Here is a 25,503-nt window from a genome sequence, read left to right as displayed (position 1 = left end):
AGATGGATGGGTGGATGGATGGATGGGTGGATGGACGGGTGGATGGAATGAATGGGTGGGTGGATGGGTGGATGGATGGACAGATGGATGGGTGGATGGTTGGGTGGATGGAATGAATGGGTGGGTGGATGGGTGGATGGATGGACAGATGGATGGGTGGATGGTTGGGTGAATGGGTGGGTGGATGGTTGGGTGGATGGTTGGGTGGATGGTCAGATGGATGGATGGGCTGGTGGATGGGTGGATGATTGAGTGGATGGGTGGATGGATGGATGGGTGGATGGATGGGTGGATGGATGGACAGATGGATGGGTGGATGGATGGGTGGATGGAATGAATGGGTGGGTGGATGGGTGGATGGATGGACAGATGGATGGGTAGATGGATGGGTGGATGGAATGAATGGGTGGGTGGATGGGTGGATGGATGGACAGATGGATGGGTGGATGGATGGGTGGATGGAATGAATGGGTGGGTGGATGGGTGGATGGATGGACAGATGGATGGGTGGATGGATGGGTGGATGGAATGAATGGGTGGGTGGATGGGTGGATGGATGGACAGATGGATGGGTGGATGGTTGGGTGAATGGGTGGGTGGATGGTTGGGTGGATGGTTGGGTGGATGGTCAGATGGATGGATGGGCTGGTGGATGGGTGGATGATTGAGTGGATGGGTGGATGGATGGATGGGTGGATGGATGGGTGCATGGATGGACAGATGGATGGATGGGTGGATGGATGGACAGACAGATGGATAGGTAGATGAACAGATGGATGGATGGACAGTTGGATGGATGGGTACATGGATGGATGGATGGACGGATGGATGGATGAATGAGTGCATGGATGGATGGATAGATAGATGGAAGATGGGTGGATGAGTGGATGGATAGACAGATGGATGAATGGATGGATGGATGGGTGGACCATGGATGGATGAACAGACAGCTGGATGAGTGGACAGATGGACCATGGGTGGATGGGTGGACCACGAGTACATCCAGGAACTAGACAGGTGCACAGGGGGCATCGCCAGCAAGGGTCTGGAGTTAGGCCATGAAGGTCCTCGTACTGGCTCTGGGCTTGCTGGCATCCGGACATTGGACAAATTTAGTTCCAATTTGTCCAATGGTCCTCCTCTCAGTCTTTCCACTGTCCTGTGCCCTGGGTTTCTAGCAACAACATGTGGTGGAAATGCCAAGTGCATCACTGGAGGCGAGCGCATGAAGGGTGCCATGGCCTCCTCCATCACGCATGGGTCTGTACTCTGGGGGAAGCCAGCCGCCATGTCATTGGAGATGCCCACATGACGAGGACCTGAGGCCTTCGACCCAAAGTCTCATAAGGGGGTCAGCTTGGAAGCAGATCACCAACAAAACCAAGCTCCTGCTGACCCCTAGCCACAACCCAGGCAAGGAGACCTGAGTCAGGAGCAGGTAGTGAACTCACCCCCAAACCCTGCCCCCAGCAGCCGTGAGACAGAGCTTACTGCTCGGAACCGCTAATTCATGGGTGATTTGTTACGCAGCAGTAGATAGCTGATGCATCCTCGGTCCTCAACACTGCTGGCCTCGGGGCCGATTGTCCCGCATCTGGTTGGGTTGGGGAGGTACAGGCAGGAGGCCCAAAGAAGGGGGAGAATGAATTTGGGGTTTTCATTCCGTGGACTCTAGATTACTTTCGCCCATGCTGTGTGTCTGTCCAGAGACTTTCTTCTCACCTGCAGGGTTGGGATGTGGCCTGTCCCCCAAGTTACGTGTTGGGAGCTTGGTCCTCAGTGTTGGGTCGTGGGGGGCCTTTAAGAGATGAGCCTGGAGGAGGGGTTTAGGTCGCTGGGGGACGTGTCCCTGAGGGTCTGGACACAGCCCTCACAGGGGAGGCCAAGGTGTTAAAAGCGCTGGACGGCCCCCCCTCCCTCCCTCTGGCTTCCTGTCTTGGCTCATGACTCTTCCTCTCCTGTCACCACCACGGTGACGCCATCTACCACGGCATCCTTGCCAGATCTGGGCCAATGTGAGCACATGCCCTGGAGCCGCCAGAACTGCCCGCTGAATAAAGCTTTTTTTCCGTTATGAACCAGCCTGCCTCTGGTATTTCATCATAGTTACAAAAAACAGGCTAACACATCATGTCTCTTCTCAAATGTCACTTCCTCCGTGAAGCCTCCCCAGCCACCTTATCTACAGTTTCCTTCTCCACTCTGACATGCTGCCCTCTTCCAGTCCCAAAGGACAGAGAGGTTGAGTTTCTGGCTCTCTGTCACACAGCAAAGGCAGGTTGGCGATGAATGAAGCATCAACTGAAGAGGCAACCAGAGTGTGCCCTGTCGCCTGAGCCACACCAAAGCCCCAAAGGGGGCTTTTCCTTCCCCAGATGAGGACAAGGCCACCCAGCGCTTCCTGATCCTTGTTGAAATCGAGTCAAATGCAAGCAACGCTTGAGTGCCCAGGGTGCCCCCAGCTTCCCGCGGTCAGGCAAGCCTCCCTCCCTACAGAAGCCCTACTGCCCAGGAGCTGCCGGGTCCTGAGAGCCCCAAGGGACTTGGCTCGGGGGGACCACCCAATCCCTGGCACCCGGAGAGGACAGGCTGACAGGAAGACTCACAAGGGACAGTGCCCAGGCCAGCCTCCCCTGCAGATGGGACAGAGCAGCCCCCACATCAAGGCTGTGGCTCTCTTAGCTCCATAAGAACATATGGCCCTGTTTTCCTTGTTATGGGAAAAGCGGGCAGGATCCAGGCTCCTCCTGGCCCAAGGACGGACTCGGCGTGACCCGCCCGTCCCCTCCCTGCCTCCTGCTCCTCTGCTCCCCACAGGGCTCCTCCCTGTGCCTCCAACAGCCAGCTTGGTCCTGCCCCAGGGCCTCTGCACGTGTTCTTCCCTCTGCCTCTTGACACTTCCTCCTCTTTGAGGAATGACCCTTACACGCTGGGCCTGCACCCTTGTAAGTAAACAACCTGCCCAACGGCACACACCACTCCTGCACAGTGGGGAGGGGCCCAGCAGGTGCCCCTGGATGGTGACTTCTGCCCCTCGGCTTCTGAGCTCTCTTTTCAGGTTCAGAGGCACGTGGACTTCACAGCGAATCCCAAGAAGGGCTTCGGCCCCAAGGCTGAGAGCAAGTCCCCACCCCCGCTGCCCCAGACACCATGTAAGACTCACCCCGGGCAAGGTCTTCTGTTCGTGCAGGGCAGTCTGAGCTTTGATCGCGGAGTCCCTGGCACAGTAGGTGAGGAAGGCACAGCCTGGGGGGAGAGGAATAGGTGTGTCAGGAGAAGAGCCCACGTTCATGGTCACATGATTCCCAAGAGCCACTGGAGGAAGCAATCCCACACACTGGAATACTACTCAGCCATGAACAGGAACAAAGCTCCGACACATAGCAATGTGAAGGGACCTTGAAGACAAGTTGCTCAATGACGTGAGTCAGACACAATAGGACACCCACTGCAGGGTCCACTCACAGGGGTTCCCTGGAGTTGTCACACCCACAGACACAGGAAGTGGCATGGTGGGTGCCAGGGGCTGGGAGGGCATGGGCAGCTTGTTCTTAGGAGACAGAGCTGCAGTTCAAGTGCACGGAAACTTCCGGAGGAAGACAGTGGCATGCGCCAGACAGTTGTGATGGACGGCAGGCAGCTGGAGCTCGCCCACACTCACCCTTCCTCCAGGGCGAGATGGAGGAGGAGAGAGGAGGCCTGGGGGTTAGATCGACGGTGGCTGAAGCTGGAAGAGCTACCGAGGATGCTGGTGGGGCAGGGAGAAGGGAGCCAGCCGCGCTGCCCCAGAGCTGGGGCACCCAGGTCCTGACAAGATGGCAGGGGACCTGGCGTCGGAATACGAGTGCCGGGCTCTTGCCGTGGACCTGCTCTGTGGCCTTGGGTCAGGCACTGCCCCTCTCTGGGCCTCGGTTTCCCCCTGAAGAAGATGGTCTGGAGGGCCACAGGATAGACCACCACGGGGCGGGGCGGCAGGCGGGGACGGGGCAGGCTGGCAAAGGTCAGGGCCGACAGCAGAGGGGGCCAGCCGCCCGCTTCCGGCCACGCTGCCCCTGGCTGGGTCCTGGGCGGGCCAGGTGAGAGGAACCCAGGCAAGAGCCGCTGACCCGCAGACAGAAACAGAAGCAAGTCCAGAGGAGCCCCAGGGAAAGACCTCGGAGCCCCAGGGCATTCTGACTCGGTTGCCTGGAGCGGGTGGGGCTGCAGGCCCCTGGGAGGCCGCCCAACCTCCTTGCCGCTTCCTGTGAGGCGGGACCATTGCTTGCCACTCTGCAGCGTGGCCCCTGGCCTCTGCCCCCCGCAAACGCCCGGGACAGCTCGGGTGTCCACCTCAGCCCCCACAGGAGAGTGACAGCCACGCTCCCCACCCTTGCCGCCAACCCAGTGGGCAGGGAAGTAGGGGTCCCCACCCAGGGTGTGACACGTCCCGGGCTGCATGCAGGGAAGGGGCCATCAGGCAGAGCTGAAAACAGTTTCTAGCAGTTAGAAACCACGTGAGCTGGGGATCTCCAATGCTGCAGCCACTGTGGAAATCGGTTTGACGGGTCCTCAAAAATTAAATGTAGCATTACCATAGGACTCAGCAATTCCACTTCTGGGCACATTCCCCAGGGAACTGAAAGCAGGATTGAGAAGAGATTCTTGGGCACCCACGAACACAGCAGCATGGTTCACTGTGGCCTAAAGGGGGCAGTAACCCAGGGGACAGTATCCCAATGCGGTGGAATATTATTCAGCACTGAAGAGGAGAGAAGCTCTGACTCCCAGGCCAATGCAATCGACTTTGAGAATGTCCTGCTAGTAAAGAAGGCGGAGGGAGGACAGACACCCAGCATTCCACTGAGGACAAATCCATGGAGATGGGAAGTAGCATGGTGGGCGTCAGCTGCTGGGAGGGGACAGGGTTTCAGTTTGAGAAGATGAGAGATTTCTGGGAATGGACAGTGGGGATGGCTGCACACACGGAATGTGCTTAATGCCACGGAACCATGTGCCTAGAAGTGGCTGAGACGGTAAATTTTATGTCCTCTATATTTTACCACCATAAAAATCATAACGGTGTGTATTTCAAATATACCCCCAAAGGTGAGACCGCAAAACATAGAACGTAACAAATAATTCTGAAGCCACAACATCTCCCGTGTTGAAAAATAGAACATGACAGTCCCAGAGGTCTCCAGAAGTCCCGTCCCCACATGACAAGGCTCCCAACTGGAGGGCTGACTGCCACGCTGGCCCTTGGGATCGGCGCACGGCTGCGGGCATCTCTGATCACTGCCACTGCGCATCCCGGCCTTGAACTTGTTCTGCACGGGGAGCGGTGTGTGCGCCTATGCTCGCTTCTGTAACGGCAGGCGGGACGCGGGTGGGGGTCCCTCCTTCCTGCTCCCCGCAGACCTTCGCTGGAGGACCCCACCCTGGCACCCCCTCCTGTTGTTGGCTGGTCACTACGGGGCTGTTGTGGACGAAGCCGCGATGCCCGCTGTTTTAATGCCCACAGGCGGGCGGGGAACGGGTGGCTGCCGAGCAGGCAGGTACCTCATCGGTTCTTCCAAACAGTGGCCCAAAGTGATGGTCCCGATATCTGCCGCCCACAGGGCCTACGCCTCCTGGGCTTCACCTTGGAGTGGGGCCACCATGCTGTTCCCGTGGTTGCCTCTGGCTGAGGTTTGGGGCTCGTTGCGATTCTCCTTGGTAAAGTGGGCGCGTCGGTGCTTTGGGGAGCCCGTGAGAGTCTTCGTGCTCTTTCTGGGTGAATGGGAGGCGAACATCTTCATCCTGTGGCCTGTTTTCTAGTCTCCTCTTGACATTTCTCCTTTCTGAATTTTATTTCCCAAGTTCTTCAGGGAAAGGAACCGTAAGGCCTGAGAGAAATCAGGCGTGAGTGGCAAGAAATTGGGCTGCAGGCAACCCCCCGCCCCCCCGCACACACACCATCTTTTCTGCCCGCGAAGTCCTGGGCTGCAGGACTTGGCGGGTCTGGCGGCCGGGCAGCCCCGCAGCCTGAGCTCCGCCGCCGCGCCGCTGTCCGCGGTGCTGAACCGCCCTGAGCGGCCGCGGGCGGCGCGCTCTCCTCCGACGTGGCGTCCCCACCCATGCCTGGGTCCGCCCGAGTCCCTATCGTGCGTCCAAGTCCAAATCTCCTGTACCTGCAGCCTGACCTTATTTGGAACAAGGGACTTTGCTGATGTCACAGTTGAAAAGAGGTCACTACAGGGGGCCCCTAATCATTGTGGCTGGCGTCTCTATAAAGGGGAACAGTCAGGGGCTGGACAGAGCACCACGTGACATGGGAGCAGACTGGGTGACACACAGGCCACAGGCAGGGACAGGAGGGACTTCGCGGCGACCAGGAGCGGGGAGGACAGACTCGCTGGTCACGCTGGGGCAGTGCTCTGCCACCGAGCCGCCCTGCCAAAGGCTTGAACTCGCTTTGGCTTTCATGTCTCCTGGCAACCTGCGTTGCTAGGACTGGCCCCACGTTACGGATGAGGGACTGGGACACGGGGATGCACCCTGCCCAGGTCACACAGGTGGTAAGGGGACATCAGGGTTGAGCCCAGGCAGTCTAGCCCCATGGACTCCATGCTGACCACTGGACACCCACCTGGAGACTGTGTTTTTTCCAAATGTGTCCCCAGGAGCTGAGGGTTGAGTGGCAGGCTCCTCCCTTACCTTCCCTGAAAGAACCTTAGGGAGCGCCACCTGCCAGGTGGCCAGGGGCTGGACCACAGCTGCAGGGACACAGACCCCATCCCAGCTGCGGGGCTCTGCTCTGCAGAGGGCCTCAGCTTGGGCCACAGCCGCCCGCCCGCCACAGGGCAAGCCTGCAGCCCTGGCCCCCCACCTGCCGACGGCGAGGGGCCATGTGTGCAGCGGCTCCTCCCCAGGCACGCTGACCTGCATCCTGGAGGGGACAGTGGACAGGTCCGTCCCCCCTGGGAGGACTTCCTGCCCAGAGGGCCAGTGCACGACGATCCCACGCTCCCCTCATGTCAGCCCTGGGGGACAAGCAGAGGCTCTGCTGGGGGTCCCCCTTCCCTCTGCCCCGAGAGTTTCGCGACCCGACGTCACCAGGACGTGGATGATGATCCACCGCGGCTGAAGGCCAGGTGTCTCCCAGGGACGCGTCCTGAGAGAGCAGCGGGTCACTTCCACCCTGCCCCCACTTCACAGCCACGAGGGCCAGAGATGGATTTGAACCCCGGAGGTCTGACCAGCCTGTGCCTCCTGTCACAACAGCGTCCTTTTGGAGACAATCAACAGCAACAGCAAGAACCCCCAGCGCCTGGGTCGGGCAGACGGTGGCTGGCACGCGCCCCGGCCCTTCTTTCTTGCAGGGATTCTCTGAGGTGGCCGTTCTGCAGGCTGTGGAGGAACCGAGGCCCAGAGAGGCACAGTGACTCCCTGGGACAGCACGGGAGGTGGAGGGGTGGAACTGGCCACCTGAGCCCAGGGCTTCTGATGGACCAGCCCCCAGGCCTGGCCGCTGGGCTGCAGGGCTTCAGTGCTGGCGCTGGAAGGAGCCAGTTCTGCCACCTTCCCTGAACTGCACCTGGACAAAGGTGGCATCAGAGCATCTGTGGAAAGACCGTCCAGTGCTGCCCGCAATCCAGCCTGGACATGCACTGTGGGATCTGCAGGTAAAGTGAGTCGCCGGGAGTCGGTCTGGGTTTGTGGGGCTCTGACTCCCAGAGGCTGGGCCAGGCAGCCCAGAGCTCAGAGTGGGGAGAAGGCACCACCCTGCACAGCGGCTGAGGTTCAGAGAGGCCCAGGTCGCCGCAGGTCACCGGCCCCAGCTCAGAAGGACTCCAGCTCTGAGGACGCCCTCTGGGGAGGGGCACAGAGGTGGCGCTGGCTCCTCTTGTTCCTGCTCAGCAAAGGGACATGACCCAGGCTGCTGGGTGGTGCCAAGACACCCAGGCTTGGACAAGGCAGGGACGCATACCTCACCGGGTGTGTCCTCCTGAGCCAAGGGAGGGACACGGGGCTGGCCTGAGTCGGAGGGTGAGGGGCGCAGGTGTGGCTGTGCTGGGACAGGGGCTTTCTGAGGCGTGTGGCAAGGCAGGAGATGCCTCCAGGATGGGGGCCAGGGACTTTGATTAGCCATCGGGGTGGACTGACGTCCAGGGCAATGGGGAGCCATGGAAGGTGTCTGAGCACAGTCAGGGCTGTGTGCTGGAAGGGGCCTCCTGGCTCCTGGGACTGGAGTGCAGACAGAAGGCTGGAGTCAGCCAGGAAGCAGAGCCAAGGTCAAGGTCAGCAAGCAGGCCCAGAGGAAAGGAAGAAAACGGGGCAGTGGACGCAGGGCTCTGGATGTGGTCTGAGAGGGCGCCGCGGGTTGAATGGCAGTCCCCCCAGAAAAGACAGGCCCGCCTCGGGACAGAATGCAGCCATATTTGGACAAGGGTCTGTGCAGACTGCAGATCCGGGGGTGAGACGTCCGGGGCAGTCAGCTGGCCCGCAAGTGGCGTGACGGTGCCTTGGCGACGGGAAGGGCACTGGGAGTGGACCTGGCGGAGCGCTTGCCTGGCGCGAAGGAGTCCCGGGGCCGCCCAGCGCCAGACAGAGGGAGAGGAAGGGACTCGGCACAGAGGTGGCCGTGCGGACAGAGGCAGACAATGGCCACAAGCCAAGGTTGCCAGGAGCCACGAGAGGCAGCCCGGAGCACAGAGGACAGGGCGGCTTCTGGCCTCCGGGACCAGGAGGACACGTGCCTGTGGTTTGAAGCCCCACTCTGGTCATCTGCTGTGACAGCCCCAGGCACTTGCTCAGAAGGGAACCCCAGAGAGGGGCAGTGTGGAAGAGGGACGCAGAGCCCAGGTGGACTGAGGGCTTGCGGACCCCAGGGAAGTGCTCCCTAAGACAGGCAGCAGCCGGGAGGTGCTGGCCACGTGCCCTGGGCGCCCAGGAGGTGCCCTGCCCTGGGTAGGCGTTTCCCCACCCCCAGATTCTCACTGTCAGTGTTTCTGTCCTCGTGCTAGGATGTGTGGACCAAAGCGCAGAGAGGCAAAGCAACTTCCTCCAGGCCACACAGCAAGCCAGAAACCACCTGTGGACTTGAATCCAGGCTGGGCCTGGGAATGAGCAGTGAGGAGTGTCAGAGTTTCAGAAAATCTCAGAGCACTGGGGACAACTTACGTCACGAAGCCCGTTCCACTGCTTAGGGCCTAGACACACCACCACCACCGCTTTTTACATGGAAAGAACCGACTGCTCCTTTTATTCCTCGCAGTCTTTATTTGCACTGGAAGTCAGACTCTTGTCCCTTCCAGGGCCTGGGCAGATCTGGGGTCTGACCCTGGACAGATGCTGACGGTTTGGGGCTGCCCCCGACCGGTCACATGCCATGCCCTTGGCCAGTCACCAGGCTCCGAGCGTCCCCACCACCCAGGCCACACACTGGCACAGGCACCAAAATGGCCTTGCTGGCCCCTGTGCATCCCCGGCACAGCTCTGGTCACCATCTGGTGGCATTTCACTGTCTCCTTGGACCCTGAGCCCCAGAGGATCTGGACAGGTCTGTCCTGGCCGCCAGGGGTCTCCAATGCCCAGCATGGTGCTCAGCACACTCAGCAGGCTCAGGACAAACATGGCCACTGCTCACAACCTGCACCCGGACAAGCCTAGGTCCCTCTGGGCTGGTCCTGGTCTCCCACTCTGGCTCCCCAGACAGAGGGCGCCTGTGAGCACCTGAACCAGGCCTCTCCGCTGCCCACAGCCCTCCATGGCGCCCGACTCCCTCAGGATCAAAGCCCAAGCTTCCCCTACAGCTCACAGGGCCCTGCACAGCCTGCCCTGTCCCCTCTGTCTCCCCGACTCTCTCCCCTTGCTCCTTCTTCTCCAGGTACAGGGGTACCTGTTGTGCCTCCAGCCCCCCAGGCTTGGCCCTGCCCCAGGGACTTTGCACGACTGACCTCGCAATCTGCAGGGAGTTTCCCTTGACTTTAGAACAACAGCTTTCCTATCTGTCATTCTGGTCTCATCTCAAATGTCACTCCTCAGGCCATCTTGACTGCCAAGGTAAGTGGTCATTTCTCAACACACATGATTACTTTTTCACAGCAAGTAACACCTACTAAACCTTATTTGTTTACTATTTTGTTATAAAAAATAGTAAAAACTATAAACTAGTAAAAAAAAAAAAAACTTTTTCCATCCATCCCCTCACCCCCTCACCCAATCACCTACCCGTCCATCCATTCTCCCATCCATCCATCCAGTTCTCCATCTGTTCTTCCACTCATCCATCTGCTCCTCCCCACTTATCCATCCACCTGTCCACCCACCCATCCATCCATCCATCCATCCATCCATCCATCCATCCATCCATCCACCTGTCCACTCACCTGTCCATCCATTCACTGGTCTATCCATCCACCCATCCATCCATCCATCCATCCATCCACCTGTCCTTCCACCCACCTGTCTATACACCCATCCATTCACCTGTCCATCCACCCACCCATCCATACATCCATTCATCCATCCACCTGTCCATCCATCCACCCATCCATCCACCTGTCCATCCACCCACCCATCCATCCATCCATCCATCCATCCATCCATCCACCCGTCCATCCATCCATCCATCCATCCATCCATCCATCCATCCATCCATTCATCCACCTGTCCTTCCACCCACCTGTCTATCCATCCATCCATCCACCTGTCCATCCATCCATCCATCCATCCATCCACCCATCCATCCACCTGTCCATCCACCCACCCATCCATCCATCCATCCATCCATCCATCCACCTGTCCATCCATCCATCCATCCATCCATCCATCCATCCATCCATCCATTCATCCACCTGTCCTTCCACCCACCTGTCTATCCATCCATCCATCCACCTGTCCATCCATCCACCTGTCCATCCATCCATCCATCCATCCATCCATCCACCTGTCCACTCACCTGTCCATCCATTCACCTGTCTATCCATCCACCCATCCATCCATCCATCCATCCATCCATTCATCCACCTGTCCATCCACCCACCCATCCATACGTCCATCCACCTGTCCATCCACCCACCTGTCCATCAACCCGTCCATCCATCTATCTGTCCCATCTACCCACTGTCCACCCATCCACTGCCCATTCACTCAAGGCGTCCATCCCCCTCTTGCTTTTCCGCCCTCCAACCCACGTGGTGCTGACTTGCTGTTGACCTCCCACCTGCCCACTGCCCTGCCTGGTCTGCCTCTCGACTCCCTGGCCCGCTCAACCCGACGGCATGGGGCCCACCCGTCCTGTTCCCTTGTGCCCTGTCCCTCTGCAAGTCCACTTCAAAATGGTGAGCAAGGCTGTGTGCCTCCGTGGCGCCTGCCAGTCAGTGGCGCTGGCTGTGGCCCAGGCAGCTGGACTACTGGCCTTCCAGTAGCTGTGTCAAGGCCTTCCAAGCCCAGCGCCCCTCGCTCTGTCCTGGGGACACTGAAGTCCGAGGACGGCCAGCCTCCTGAATGGCTGCGGTCACAGCCACAGCTCATCCTCTGCTGCCTTTATTCCTCTTCCAAAGTGGGTCAGGGCTCAGGCGGGGGTGGCCAGCTGTGCTGCTGTGCGACTTGGGCCGGGAGCGGCCCCTCTGGGATCCAGGCTCCACACCTCTTCTTGTGGGGGGGGGGCTGGCGCTCTGGGGACCACCGCGGTCTCAGCATGGCCGTGCTCTGGCCGACCCCGACGGGGAGCCCGCTTCCAATCGACGTGGGCCCGGGAATTGAGCCATCTCACACAGGGCTGGGCTGGGGAGAGGCTGGCCGAGGCAGGGGCAGTAAGCGGGGCACGGAGTGCCCTTCCACAGGGCTGGGCTGGGGAGAGGCTGGCCGAGGCAGGGGCAGTGAGCGGGGCACGGAGTGCCCTTCCACAGGGCTGGGCTGGGGAGAGGCTGGCCGAGGCAGGGGCAGTGAGCGGGGCACGGAGTGCCCTTCCACAGGGCTGGGCTGGGGAGAGGCTGGCCGAGGCAGGGGCAGTGAGCGGGGCACGGAGTGCCCTTCCACAGGGCTGGGCTGGGGAGAGGCTGGCCGAGGCAGGGGCAGTGAGCGGGGCACGGAGTGCCCTTCCACAGGGCTGGGCTGGGGAGAGGCTGGCCGAGGCAGGGGCAGTGAGCGGGGCACCTGTGCCCTTCCACACAGGTCTGAGCCTCTCCCTGCTCTAAACCCTCCCCCCGCCCCCCGCGCCCTCGAGAAGCTCCATCCGGACAGGCCCAGCCTGCAGACTTCCGGGCCGTGGCTCACCCAGAGCCCTCTCACACATCAGGTCCCAGGCGTCCACCTCGCCTGCTCACCCCAGGGCCCGCACAGATCACAGTGCCCATCTGGGCATGCATAAGCCAGGTGCTTTCCCTGCCTGGAGAACTCCTACCCATCCTTCAACGCCCCAGCCGCCCCGCCCCACGCAGAGCGCCCCTTCCGATCCAGCTCCCTCCACCCGAGGCCCCTTCTGCAGCCCCCTCTGACCACTATGGCTGGATGTGTCCGTGTCTAGCTCTGACCTCAGGTCCCCTACTCAGTCTAGGGCAAGGTCCCTGGGTGCTTTGGGGAGGTGTCCGCCGAGTGAAAGCACCAAGGGAAGAGTCAAGGGGCCCGACGGCCAGAGCCCTTCGCCAACGTCAGAGCCAGAGTCACCTCGACCTCAGGGGTGGCCTCGGGTCCCGCCCAGCCGAAGCCCTCAGAAGAGGCCTGGCTGATGGCCCCCCTCGGGGTTCCCGCAAGCTGCCAGGTGAACACGACATCCCGCCCTGCCAGGTCCCAGGGTAGGTCTCCTCCGCGTGTCCCCTCCCTCTGCCGAGAACTCCTTTCCTGTCCAAAAATCCTTCTGACCCTCCGGTCTCAGCTTCAGACCGCAAGAGTCCAGCTCCAGTGACCGAGTGCAGACCACGCGCCCACAGCTGCAGTGAAACTCTGGACCTCGGCCCTGTGGCTTCCTCTGCGACGGGAGGCCCCGGAGGCGCAGGGATGAGACACACAGGGAGCACACAGCCAGTAAGATGCAGCGCAACCAGCCGGGGCCGCTTCCCCGCCGGCCGCAACCTCCGGGAAGCCTTCCTGGTCTCCAGGACCGCAGGAGCAGGGGCCTCCGGGTGGTCACTGCCAGTGTGGGACAGCGTCACATCCCTGCGGGCAACGTCTCGCACCCTGGTTCCTCAGCCTGGTCCCCCAGTAGCTTGGGATGTGGCTGGACGGGCCTCGGGACTTCTCTCTTTTTTTGCCCAGCCCTACACCCCAGTCTAGACCCAGGCCCAGCCGGGCGATGTCTACCAGTGCTGGCCACATGGTGGAGGGGTGCATGCCTCGCCCACTCCCGCGGGAGCCCCGAAGGAAGCTCACGCCCGGCCAGCTCCACCACCACGGTGACAGTAAGCCCAGCAAGTGTCCGCTGCTAGGGGGCGTGTGCAGAGAGGTCACCGTCACAGAGGTGAGGTCCCCCCTCCTAAGAGGCCTTTTATTAAAGGCAGCTGGCGAAACTGGAGCGCCGGGAGGCAGAGCCTGGCTCGGAGCCCCTCCAGGGAGGGTCCTTCGGCAAAATCCCGGCCCTGGGGCCGCCCAGCTCCTGCTACCGCAGGGCAGGCGAGGCTCCCTCCCCCGCAGCCCGCTGGGCGCGTCACCGGGATCCCACGCCCGCCGGCTCCGCGCTGCGCTCCAGCCCCCTCCTCCGCGCAGCTGGTGCTCCCATGGAAACCGCGCCCGCGCCCGCACCGCCCCGCAACCTCGCTTTAAGACAAATATTGTCATTAACATGCAAATGCATCCGCCGTCACCGTAAATGGGGCCGCGCAGCAACGACGCCCTATGGGCGCCTTCCGGGGCAGGGTGGGCACTGACAGGCAGACCCCGCCAGGACAGCCCAGGCCCGGGGTCGGTCTCCCCAGGGACAGGGCTGGAGGGGACCTGTAGAAACCCGGTCCCTGGGGGGCCCAGGAGGCCTGGATCTGGGGTGGCCGGCCTGCTGCTGGCTCTCCGGCCTCTCCCTGGGTTCCTGCTCTGGCTCCATGTTTATTTCTTGCAGGCAAGAGGCCCCCGCCTGCTGCCCCCACCCGCAGCCCGGCCTGCCCCTGCCTCTGGCCTGGCGCCCCGCCCCCGCTGGGTCATGGCCATCAGGTGCCACAGCCCTGCCCCTGCCGTGCCCACGCCATCCCAGCTGGGGATGTGCTCCCTGTGCCACGTGAATGAACCTCCACTACCCTGGCCTGGGCAGGAGGCAGGGGCAGTGCCGGGCTCCCTGCCTGGGGACGGGTGCCTCCGGTGGGCCTCAGTTTCCCTATGTGTGCTCAGGAAGCCCCTCTGGGTGACGCAGGCTTTTCCGGGATGACACAACCAAGAGTGGAAATCACGGACTGACACTAGTGAGCTGGTGATGCCAGTGACCCTGGGCACCCGGCGCCAGCTGGGGTGGGAAAGGACCCTCAGCAGCCAGGGACTCGCCTCCGGGAGGACCGGGGAGCATGGGGAAGGGGCTTTCCTCCACCCCGCTGCTCTGAGCCTGCCCTGGGGGACAAGTGTGCTGCAGCCTGTTGGCTCCCCAGAACTGAAGCCAAATAAGATAAGCATTTGGCAAGAGGTGTCAGAGTTCTCCTCCAGTCATCCCAGCTTCCATTCATCATTCCAGCCCGCTTTGGCAGAGGCCCAGAGAGGGCCAGCCACTGGTCAAAAGTCACACAGCCGAACCTCAAAGACAAGACCAGATCTCAGATTCTGGCTCCAAGCACCCCACACTCTTTCTCCTCAACTCTCTCCCACCAAGCAGCCAGGCCCTCCCAGGTGGGGACTCCCTGCCCCAGGGAGTACTGGGGTTGGGCCCATTTTTGATAGCAAGTGAAGCCCCTCCCTGTCTCTCCCAGCTGTGTGCAGGTGTGGAAGGTGAGTGCCACCAGCCAGGAACTCCCGTGCTCAATTTCCGTCATCCTAGAAAGCTCCTGAGTCCCAAGACCCCCAGGTGCCCTGACCCCGACAATCTCCAACCAGAAAAAATAACTGCACGTTCATGGCCCCCGCCCTCTGTTGCCAGCAGGGAAAGGGAGGAGAGCCGTCCCCACCCTCCTGCACTCTGCCCAGGGTTCCCAGGGGAGACTTAAAAATCAGGAAAAGAGGGAGGAGCCACAAGGAGCCCCCAGCACCCGTCTGTCTCCCTGACCCAGACCCAGAGCCGCTCCAGGCAATGTTCCCAACAGCATCCTTCCAGCTGTGGGCACGCGGGCAGGGGGGTCCAGTCAGCCAGGGACCCCGGAGCTTGACTCAGGGCCCCCTGTGCACCCTCTGCCCTCCAGGGCCACGCCAGGGCACTGGATTTCTTAGGTCCCATTTTTGGGGGTGGTAGTGGTTTTTAAAAGAGGCGGCGTTGGGAGGGGTTTCTTCCCTCCCCTCCAATACCAGGCGGAGGTCTGGCTGCAGGGCCAGCCTGGGGTCCCATCCTGCCCGTGGCCTGGACAGGACCCTCACTGCCAGTCCACACCACGCTTTCCTGCTCCTGTAGGAGGTCGATGGGAACCAGATCTGAAATAGGTCGCAGGCCCTGGTCCATCTCTCAGGCCCTCCAGGGTCTGGCCGGAGGATGGGGACCCAGATGTGTCCAGCATAAAGCTTGGGCAGTTGCTGCCCTGTCTCCAACACCTGACAGAAAGCTTGTCAAAGCCACCCACACTCAGACACTGGGCCCACAATCTGAGCCGAGGGCTGGGGCCAGGACCGCCGGGCACCCCCTCCCCAGAAGCCAGCAAGGAGAGGCTGGCCAGCCAGGGCGGCAGGCCACCTCCCTCCCACCTGCGTCCGAGGCCGGCCGAGGCCGCCCACGCCTCCCTCCTCCCTGTCCACCCCAGGATTGGGGCTCTGCCCAGGCGAACAGTTGGGGTTCATTGTCTTGGCTTCGGACCCCACAGGCCCGGCCAGGTTTAACCTGGGCCAAAGGAGGACGCGGGCGGGGGGCAGGTCCGCGCCCCGGGGAGGCGGCGCTTCCCAGCCCCCGCCCGCCTCTTTGTAGTTACCGATCCGCCCGGGTCCTGGGCGCCCGCGTCCCCGCGCCGCGGACCTGCCCCGCCGGCCTGGCCTTGTGGAAACCGGCCGAGCCGAGGAGGCCGAGGTGCAAACTTCCCCGACGGGCCGCGCGGGCGGGGGCGGCGCGGGCGGGGCGGGGCGGCTGTCGGCGGCGCGGGGGCGCGGGCGCCCACCTTTGTGCATGCCCGTGTAGGGGTCCTTGAGCACCGTGAGCTCGTAGATGCGGCCGAACTGCTCGAAGAGCGGCTTCAGGTCCTTCTCGTCCAGGTTGCGCGGGATCTGGCCCACGAAGAGCTTGATGGCGTCCAGGTCCTTCATGCCGTCGGGCTGCGCCCCGGGGGGCTCGGGCCCGCTGCCGCCCACGGGCGAGGGCCGCGGCTGCAGGAGCTGCTGCTGCTGCCGGCGCGCCTCGCTCTCGGTCAGGCGGGCCATGGCGGGCGCGGGCCGGCGGCGGCGACTCGGCTGGGGACGCGCTCCGCCCGCCGCCGCCCCGCCCGCCGCCGCTGGACCACAAAGGCGGCGCCGCAGCGGCCCCGCGCGGCCACCGCGCGCACTGCAGCCCGCGCCGGGGAGGCGGCGGCGGGGCGCAGTGGCCACCTGAGCCGACGGCAGGAGGCCAGGCGGGAAGGAATGCGTCCACCTGTCGCGTGCCGGGCACTGTGCTCAGCACTTCCGAGTTTAACTGGTTCGACAAAAATTGCAATGATTGTATTTATAGCACCTGCGGCCAGAAGTAACAGGTTGTAGAAGTCACCCTGGCTGTCTGCACAGTGCTTAAGACACTCCAACGACATGGACGCATTGGGCCAACTACCCTGAGGGCATCATGTCGCCGGCGCTTAAATCTCCAGAGGTGGCCCCAGATTAAAGCCCAAGTCCTCCCTGCAGCCCCCAGGGCCCTGGGCAACCATCTCGTCCCCTCCCATCCTCCCTCCTTCCTCTGCGGCCGTCCCTCCAACTCCTGGTGAGTCTCAGCCTGCCAGGCCGTGTCCAGCCCCAGAGCCTTTGCTCAGCTATGCTCTCACCGGGACACCTTCCTCCCAGGGTGCGTGGGCTGGGTGCTTCCGCGTCCCCTGCTGCCTGGGCCCACCGGGCTCAGACCACACTACGATCACCTCTCTTCACAGCCTCCCTGTCTGCTCTGCGGCATTTACACCCACTCAATTTCTATGTTAATAGGACAGATATTTGCTCCATGTTGACAGACCACCTGGCTTTTGCCACGTGCCAGGCTCTGGGCTAAGTGGTTGCCGTGCTCAGTCATTCAATCCTGGAGGTGAACACAGACTTGTCGGCACTGCCGAGTGTGCCGAGGGAAGCGGAGGGGAGCCGAGGAGGGGCCGCAGAATGAAGTCAGGGTGTGAGTGCAGTGATGGGTGCAAAGGCCCTGGGGCAGGGGGCTCCCGTAGCCAACACTGGCTCTTAATGTGACCTCAGCACCAGGACCACAGGCGTGGGGCATCTTGTTTCAGACCAAAACCCAGCCATTGAGATAAACAGTGTCCCATGGCTTGGAGAGCCTGCATTCTGCTTATGGTCCCTCCACCTGGAGCATCCCTCAGTCACCAGCAGGAGCGAGGGGACAGCTGCAGAGTGGATGGACAACGAGGGTGGACCTTGTGCTCGGTGAGATCCAGACACACAGGCCACAGCTGGTGACTCCAGCGACAGGCTGGGAGTCCAGAGATGGGACGTGGCTCACGGCTGAGGGCTGCTCATGAGGCAGGGTCTCCTTCGGGGGTGATAGAAGATTCTGGAATTAGGAGGTGGTGGTGGCACAACTCGGTGGACATACCAAAAGCCCTGGAATTGTAAGAAAAAAAATCTTGAATAAAAAATTTAATGCAATATTTTTAAAGAGAGTGGGGTGCGTGGCCACAGGAGGCTGAGGCAGGAGGACGGCAAGTTCCCCAGGCCAGCCTGGTGACTGAGCAAGATTCTGTCTCAAAACAGAATAAAAAGGGCTGGGCGTGGCTCCGAGGTAGAGCAACCCTGGGTTCAACCCCCAGCACCACGGGGAAAATCCCAACGAGGCCAAACACTCTTGGTGGACAAGATGCCGCCACCAGGGACGCAGGCCGGCTCGGGAGGGCGCTTCTGGACCACACTGCTACTGACTGCGGCTCCGTTTTATTCTAAGTTTTAAATTTTTCTTCATTCATGTTCCTTGTTTCTATTTTAAATTTAAATTTTTAATAGAATCTGCCCCAGTGCCAAAAGCCTCCACCGGCCGCACCAAAGCTGCCTTTACTTAAAACGTGACGTCGCGTTCAGCACAGACTTTGGGGCAGCATTAATTTGATTTTAAAAATATATATATCACACTGAGTTATTGTTTCTCTTTTTTGGTGGGGGGCTACCAGGGACTGAACCCAGGGGCACTCGACCCCTAAGCCACACCCCAGCCCTTTTTGTATTTTATTTAGAGACAGTCTCGCTGAGGTGCTTAGGGCCTCACTAAACTGCTGAGGCTGGCCTTGAACTCGCGAGTCTCCTGCCTCAGCCTCCGGAGCCGCTGAGATCACAGGCATGTGTCACCACGCCCAGCCTGTTCTTTATCTAGATGACTCAGTTTCAGGCCCCCTCCACTTGGTTCCTGGGTGAGTCCACCCTAGTCCCTGCCCATTCCTAACAGCAATCTTGACAGGCAAGTATTATTCCTATGCTTGTTTTACAGAGAGGAGCCAAGACCCAGAGAGGTCGAGTCACTCGTTTAGGCCACACAGCAGGAGCACTGAGGGGTGAGCCCAGGCAGCCTGACTCCCAGAACTTACACCCCACACAACCCATACTGTCTTCTGCTTTGCTTCAGGCAGTTGAGCCTCTGTCCTTATTTGTCACATGGGAGTAAAGAGAATAGACTGAAGCTCCTGGCTTAGACGCAGGGAGTGACAGGGACCAGCCCAGCACCCAGGACACCTTAGGGACAAATAAACAGCCCTCAGCAGTGTCACCATGGCCGCCACCTGGCCGCCCCAGGCAGGGCGGGATGTCCGGGTGGCGGGGGCGCACATGCGGGTGAGGGCTTGGGGTCTGCCCCGAGCAGCCAGTGGGTCCTGCCAACCCCTGGGCTCAGGACCACAGAGCAGGGCCAGCCCCAGAGGCACCAGGGGTGACCAGAGCCAGGCTGGTCTCCATGGAGACCCGAGCAGGATGCTCGGAGCTGGTTCAAAACCACCCAGAGAAAAGCCCTCCAGCCTCCCAGGAGCACCTGCATTTCCACTCAGCCTCTTCCTCTTTCCTTCACCCCGAAAAAGTGGGGGGCGGGGGGCAGGAGGAGCCCCATGTAGTGGGTCTGATCCCAGGTGCTTCAAGCCAGCAACCCTGCTAGAATTTATCCCCTGGCCTGGTTGACAGCCCTCAACCACGTCAGGGTGGAACCGGGAGGCTGTGCCCCTGGAGGCGAGGCCGAGCTCCTTTACTGAGGCTGGAAGAGAGCTGGTCACTGTCAGTCATGGCAGGAGGGAAACTGTGGCAGCAGAGCCTGGGGCCTTGGGGTGGCTTCCAGCCAGGCGCTGTGCTCGCCGGACATCCTGTCTTCACTCGCCTGCCCCAGGGCCTTGGCACCTCTTAGCTCCTACCTCCTGGGCTGCTTGCAGGGTCGTCTGCAGGCAGATGGATCTAGACCGTGGTTGCTCTGCCTCGGGGCTGGACGGCTCCCGGGTCGTCCTGGGCACTCAGGACACAGAGTGCAGCCCTGGACGTGGCCTAGGACCCTCTGGGGCAGTCGCCCCCAGCTGAGAACCGCGGACTCGCAGCACTGGAGAGGCGTGGGACTGCTGGCCCCAGGGCCCAGGGTCTCAAGGACACGCCCCCTGCCCGTCACCTCTGACTTGTCACCCCGGCGGCTCTCCTCCCACCCCAGCCCACCTCCGGGACTCAGCTGGAGGTCACCAGCCCCTCGCTCCTTGAAGCTCCCGTGTGTCCCCGTCACCTGCTCATCCGGACCTCCGGGCCCTGGTGACCGGGCAGTGCCAGCGCCTGCTCAGCCAGCACCACGCGGGCATCAGGGGTTCAGAGCGACTTACAGGCCATTTTAAAAACTTCTCTTCAGGGTTTCTTTTCTTTTTCAACTTCTGTTTTTAACATTTTAAAATGGACGGTGTCCACGTGGCCCTTCACACGACTCGGCCTGGGGGTGGATCGCATGACTGGCAAGGAGGTCGCGCAGCTCATCTTTCCTTGGGGTTGGGAACAAAGTCCTCTCCACTAGCTATTTTGAAAACCCGATCACCCTTGTCACTGCTGCTACCCAGCGTGCTGAGGACCTGGGCGCTACTCCTCCCGTCCCTGCCTGGCCCCGACCCGGTCCCCTCTCCCTCACCCCATCCCTCCTTGGATTTTTCTTCTCTCCCCACGGTGACTGAAAGGCTCTGGAATCGAGAAAGCCTCAAACCTTGAGCAGGAAGGGAGGCCAGGCCTGGTGGCTGCGCCTGTCACCCAGCGACTCAGGAGGCTGAGGTAGGAGGCTCCAGGCCCTGGGAGTGGCTCAGAGGCAGAGGCCTGCCAGCTTGCGAGGGAGAAGACCAGGTGGGCACGGCACAGGGAGGCCCCTGAAGGTGCCACTGGAGCTTGCCACCCGTGCCAGCAGGCGTCACGAGGTCCCTGCCCTGCCAGGCATCCCGTGGGCGCCCAGGGCCCTGTGCCCACCAGTGATGCCCCGCTCTGGCCCAGCGCGAGGAGACAGCCTCCACCATGCCTGTCACCCCTTGGGTCATCTCTGGGTGCACAGGTCGGGCATCGGCGCCAAGCGACACCTCCAGCCAGCAACCCTGCCCCACAGTGGCCTCGCGGGATCTCCGTGAGCCAAAGCTCGCTGGCCGGCGGGGCCGCAGACGCAGTGACCTCACAGCAGCTGGGCAGCACGTGGGGTGGCCGTGCGGCCTGGTGGAGTTTCGGCCAGCCTGGTGGCGTTGCTGACGCGCCAACCGCAGCCCTGAGGTCCCCGCGCCCCACGAGGCAGCGCCACCAGCCCGCGCCCTCCTGCCTCTGCAGCGCAGACCTCGGAGCCCGTGGGGGACCCGCAGCGGGTGCCCCTGGCTCTCGTCCAGGCGCCTGTCCGAGGCCTGTCCCCGTTGCCACGCCCCGTCTGGCCTGGCTCCCACCTCCTGGTGCGGGACCCACCCCGGCCCGTCTGCTCTCGTCGCTCCTGCGCCTCGGGGCCTGTGGGGCCTCGTCCACTGTGCACTGGGCCCCAGCTTCCGCCCAGCCACGCCTGTCGCCTGTGGGCTGCCAGTTGACCCTGATGCTCTGGACGGCTCTTTAAAACCTACTTGAACAGATCGTCTTAAAGGGGAAGTTCACCTCGCTGCCGGGAAGGAGGGCGCCTGCGGAACGCAGGCTGGAACCCTGGTCTTAGCCAGAAGGCAGGCCGGGCTCTGTGGGGGGTGAGAGACCTGGCCCCTGACACCTGCCTGGAGAGGCCCCCTGGAGAGGCCTGGGAGGGCGGGGCCTCCCTCTCCTCATCCTCCACCTGACCTCTGCAGAGGCCCCAAGGCCTTGCCCACCGGGATGGTGCTCTGTGAACCAAAAGGTGGGTTGTGCTGTGTGGCCTGGACGGACTGGCTTGACCTCTCTGGGCCCACCGTCAGCCACACGTGGGGAAGGTGGTACGATTCCGTGGCAGGAGCAGCCTGAACTTGCAGCGGGGAGCCCCCCCACATCCGCGTCAGGGGACTCACACACCCCCTGTGCGCTCCAGATCCACTTAGACCTGACACCCAGCCCGACGCTGCCAGCAGCCATCTCTGGTCCAGCGTGAGGCCCGAGAAGCCCTCGCACTGACCTCGGTGCCCTTGCTCCTCCAGAGGCCTCTGCCCACCACGAGGGTGCAGCCTGGGGAGGGGGCCTGGGCAGCTCCTCCTGGGCCACGGAACCCAAGAGCGGGACGGTGTAGCCTGGCCACACGTGCAGCTGGGTCTGGGCTCGCCGTGCCGGCTGGTCACTGCTGGGCAACACGCCACCAGGGTGCCACGGCTCAGGACCCTTTCCCGCGGGCTCTCTCCCGGGTCTCAGCAGGCAGCAGGCAGCAGGCCGGGCTGGAGCCCGGCGCCCCCTGGCCGCGGGTCCCTAGCCCTTGCCCCGCACCAGGAGGCTGGTAGGACCCCCGCACCCGGGTCCCCTGTAGCCACAGGAGGGCCGATGGCCGCTGCTGCCCAGGTGAGGAAACTGGGGTCCAGAGAAGGTTGGGGGCCTGAGTGCACTGGCCGGCTGACCCGCATGCGGGCCTTCGGCCTCGGGGGAGGAGCTGCCTCCTCTTCCGTCTGTGGAGGACACCTGAGGCGCTGGCTCCCTGCGCTTGGCTGGCCAGAAGCCAAGGGGAGCAGAGGAGAAGGGCTGGCCCCGCCGAGCCCCCGGGCGCCTCGGGCTGCCTTTTGCAGCACTGCCCTGGGGACGGCCCAGGCCTGAGCCGCAGCCGCGTGGGTTTACGAGGGCCTGATCCTGTTCGTGTGCGACGCGGACGGACTGATGGAGAGGCACAGCGTGGCCTAGCGGGAGGGAGGAGGGCCCTGGGACCCTCCAGAAGGGGTGGGGGCGGTGGTTTGTGGCCCCGAGCTGGCACCAGCGCCCACTGACTTGACCTTTAAGTGGGTGAGTTTTGCGCCACGAGAAGATCTGTCGGTGAAGCTGAGTTTGCTCCTGTGAGCTGTGTGATGCCAGCTGTCTTCCTGTGTACTGTGCAGCCTCAGGCAAGATGCACCGCCTCTCTGAATCTCCTGCTCATCCTGTTACTACGGAGGCCTCTCCCAGTGCAGGATGCTGCGGCCATGTGATCGTTGCTTCAGGCAAGAACTACTAGTGGACGCTGAAATCAGAGGGGGAGAGTTTGAGGGGTCACAGAATAATTTCTTGGTCTTGAAAGAGCTCCCCACAAATGCTCTTGATTACGAAAGGGAAATAGCAACTCAGTAGGGGAGAAGCCGGCATCACCAGAGATGGGACCAGCCGGCACCAAGGAAGCCGAACTCAAGGGACATTCTGCCCGAGCCAGGGCTCGGGAGTCAGGGCTGTGGAACACGGAGGAGACCAGGCCAGGCCCATGACCCGAGCTCAAGAGGCAGGGCCTGGCGAGGCCGGGTCACGCCCTCGACCCAGAGACTCTGGAGGCGCGGCGGAGATGGCGAGCTGGAGGCAGCCCCGCCGGTCTCAGAGATGCAGACGGAGCTCGGCCGTAGTGCACCCACCGCCGGCTGGGTCCCCAGTCCAGACAGAAGGGCGGCATGAGGGTCAGCGGCAGTGAGTCCTCGGGCCGGGCCGCGGACAGCGGCAGGTCTGAGTAAAGCTCCTGGTTTGTCGACGGCACGGCGCTGGCGTCCGCCTCCTGATTGCGAGACTCGGGAGGAGGGTGGCCTCGATTTCACGCTCTGACATGTTTAAGAATAAAGGAGGCAGAGAGGCCGAGAAGGCACAGCCCCGGGGCGGGCGCCTGCAGAACAGGAGGGCAGGGGGCAGAGGGCGGAGGGCAGCGGGTCCTGCACTATCTAGAACAGTTCCGCGAATCTGGGATCCCGTCAAAATAAAGTTAAAACGACCCGAACAGCGTGTGGGGGCACCTACGGGCACCTACGGGCACTATGGGCAGCTCACTTGGCTCCTCCCAAAGCCGCGCAGGCAGCCTGGCTGCTCCTGGGGGCCCCGCGAAGGCTCCCTTCTGCCCCCTTGAGGTCTCTGGTCCCAGCAGGTGCCAGGTGTGGGCTGAGAGTGCCCCGCGTACCCAGCCCTGGGCCCTGGGCCACTGCAGGGGAACTGGCAGCTCAGACCCAGCTTCCCAGGGCCGCCTGCCCCGGAGCCCCCGCTCAGCCCTCTCCAGACCTCCGAGTGCCAAAGGACAGTTACAACCCTCGGAAACCCTCCGGATGTCCACCGTGACAGGGCCACAGACCCTCTGGCGGGGGCAGAGTTCTGACCGCGAGAGGAGGGAATCCGGAGGGCAGGACAGAAACCGCAAGCTTTTTGGGTGCGGAGCTGGCCTGCACGGCTCGGCCAGCAGCGGGACATCCCCCACGGATGGTTTGCGGACAGCGTCGTGGTGCTTTACAGCTGGTGTGTTGATAAAGCTTTATTTATAAAGACAAGCTGTGGGCCAGACTCCGCCAGAGTTTGCTGACCCCTGACTAAACACACTTCCTCCTGGAGCTCCAAGAAGCAAGTGCCCACAAGGGTGTCCCTCTGGGGCTCACTTGGGAATAGCATTGGAGTGGCAGTAAGCGTCTTGCTGAGCCAAGGGACGCCAGCCGTGGGCACAGGCGCCGAGGCTCGGGCAGAAACCAGGCGTCGGCTGTGGTGATCAAGGACAAGAAGGGTGTCGCCTGGGGCTGGGCACCGATGCTGGGCAGGCGTCCTGGCCGACCTTCCTGGGGCTCTGACAGGCTGGGGACAGTCCCGACAGGCGGTGGGGTGGAAGGGCCCTCCCTGGAGACTCAGGGGCGAGGGTCAGCCCCTGTTGGGGCCCCAGGAGTGGCTGCACTCGATGCAGGTCGGGTGGGGAGGCTGCCGCATGCAGATGGGACCTGGGCCTGGAGGTGGAGGGAGCAGCGGGGCCTGGCCCAGGCAGGGCACCCGCCAGCAGCACGAGGCCTGGGCTCTGTGCCCAGCTCCCCCAGAGGTGAAAGGGAACGAAGAGGAGCGGCGGGCGGGAGGCCCAGCCTGCACTCAGAGGAGGCCAGCATAGGGCAGGACGGCTCCTGGGGGCCGGGCCTCCAGCCAGAGGTCAGAGCGGCTAGAACTGACCTCGGCCCCTGGGAGGCCGCTCTGTCCAAGTGTCCTCTATGCCCTGGGGGTGACCCCTGGGCCCAAGGGCTGAGGAGGAGCTGCCACACGCTGGCCCACGGCTTCTTCTCCTTTTATTTTGCGACTGTCCTTAGGCTGCTGGTGACCTTCTCAGGATCAGGGGCTCAGCCGCATCCCTCCTCCCTTGTGCCCCGCTGGGTGACAAAATGCGAAGCCTCTCCCAGGCTGAGACCACTGCCACCTCCCTCTGCCCTGCTCTGCTCCCCCAGCAGACAGGCCTGGTCCTTCCCCAGGGCCTTTGCATGGCACCTCAAGGCCCAAGGGTCACTTGGGTCTCCGCCCGGCTCTGTGCTGGTGTTCTGATCCCACTGGGTCCCCTCCTGGGAAAGTCTGTTCAGAGTACCCAAGACCCTCCCACCCTGAGGAAGCCACCCAGCGAGGTCCCAGTCTGACGACGACCTCCCCTATCCATGGCTTGGTCCAGCCTCCCTATGTTCTGAGCCCCGCCAAGCCTGGCAGGGTGACTCCCCTGGCCCTCCCTGCCCAGCACAGTGCTGGCACCATCAGGGGCCACCTGAAGACGTTCAAGGGGCACCAGGTGTGTCCTTGTCTGTGACAGCAGCGCACAGCCATGCACAGCGGACCCTGCCAGAGCTGGTCTTCTGGAGGACAAGTGCAGGGCCTGCCGAGGCTCAGACAGGGTCCTGGGCCATCAAGGGCAGCTGTGCTCACCATCTGGACAGGTGGTTCAGGGCTGGTGGCTCAGGGACCCCTCAGGCC

At 62.4% G+C, this 25,503-nt stretch overlaps 1 protein-coding gene across 5 annotated transcripts in view; it reads right to left on the bottom strand.

The window, feature by feature from the left end:
• Nucleotides 1-16,479, bottom strand: part of CELF5 (CUGBP Elav-like family member 5) — a gene marked incomplete at its 3' end in the record, with an annotated part of 41,908 nt that extends 25,429 nt beyond the window's left edge. For all 5 annotated transcript variants that reach the window (XM_079115194.1, XM_079115195.1, XM_079115197.1 and 2 more), the window contains exons 1-2: nucleotides 16,167-16,479; nucleotides 3,164-3,246 (exon numbers count right to left, since the gene is read on the bottom strand). In XM_079115194.1, the coding sequence (XP_078971320.1) occupies nucleotides 3,164-3,246; nucleotides 16,167-16,425 (342 nt within the window). In that variant the 5' untranslated portion in view covers nucleotides 16,426-16,479. The remainder of the gene's footprint in view (nucleotides 1-3,163; nucleotides 3,247-16,166) is intronic.
• Between the last annotated feature and the right edge of the window lie 9,024 nt (nucleotides 16,480-25,503).

The sequence above is a fragment of the Sciurus vulgaris genome, assembly GCF_902686455.1.
Source record: "Sciurus vulgaris genome assembly, chromosome: 16".
Lineage (NCBI taxonomy): Eukaryota > Metazoa > Chordata > Mammalia > Rodentia > Sciuridae > Sciurus > Sciurus vulgaris.
Note: the sequence above shows the minus strand (reverse complement) of the source record. Positions and strands in the feature narration are given on the sequence as shown.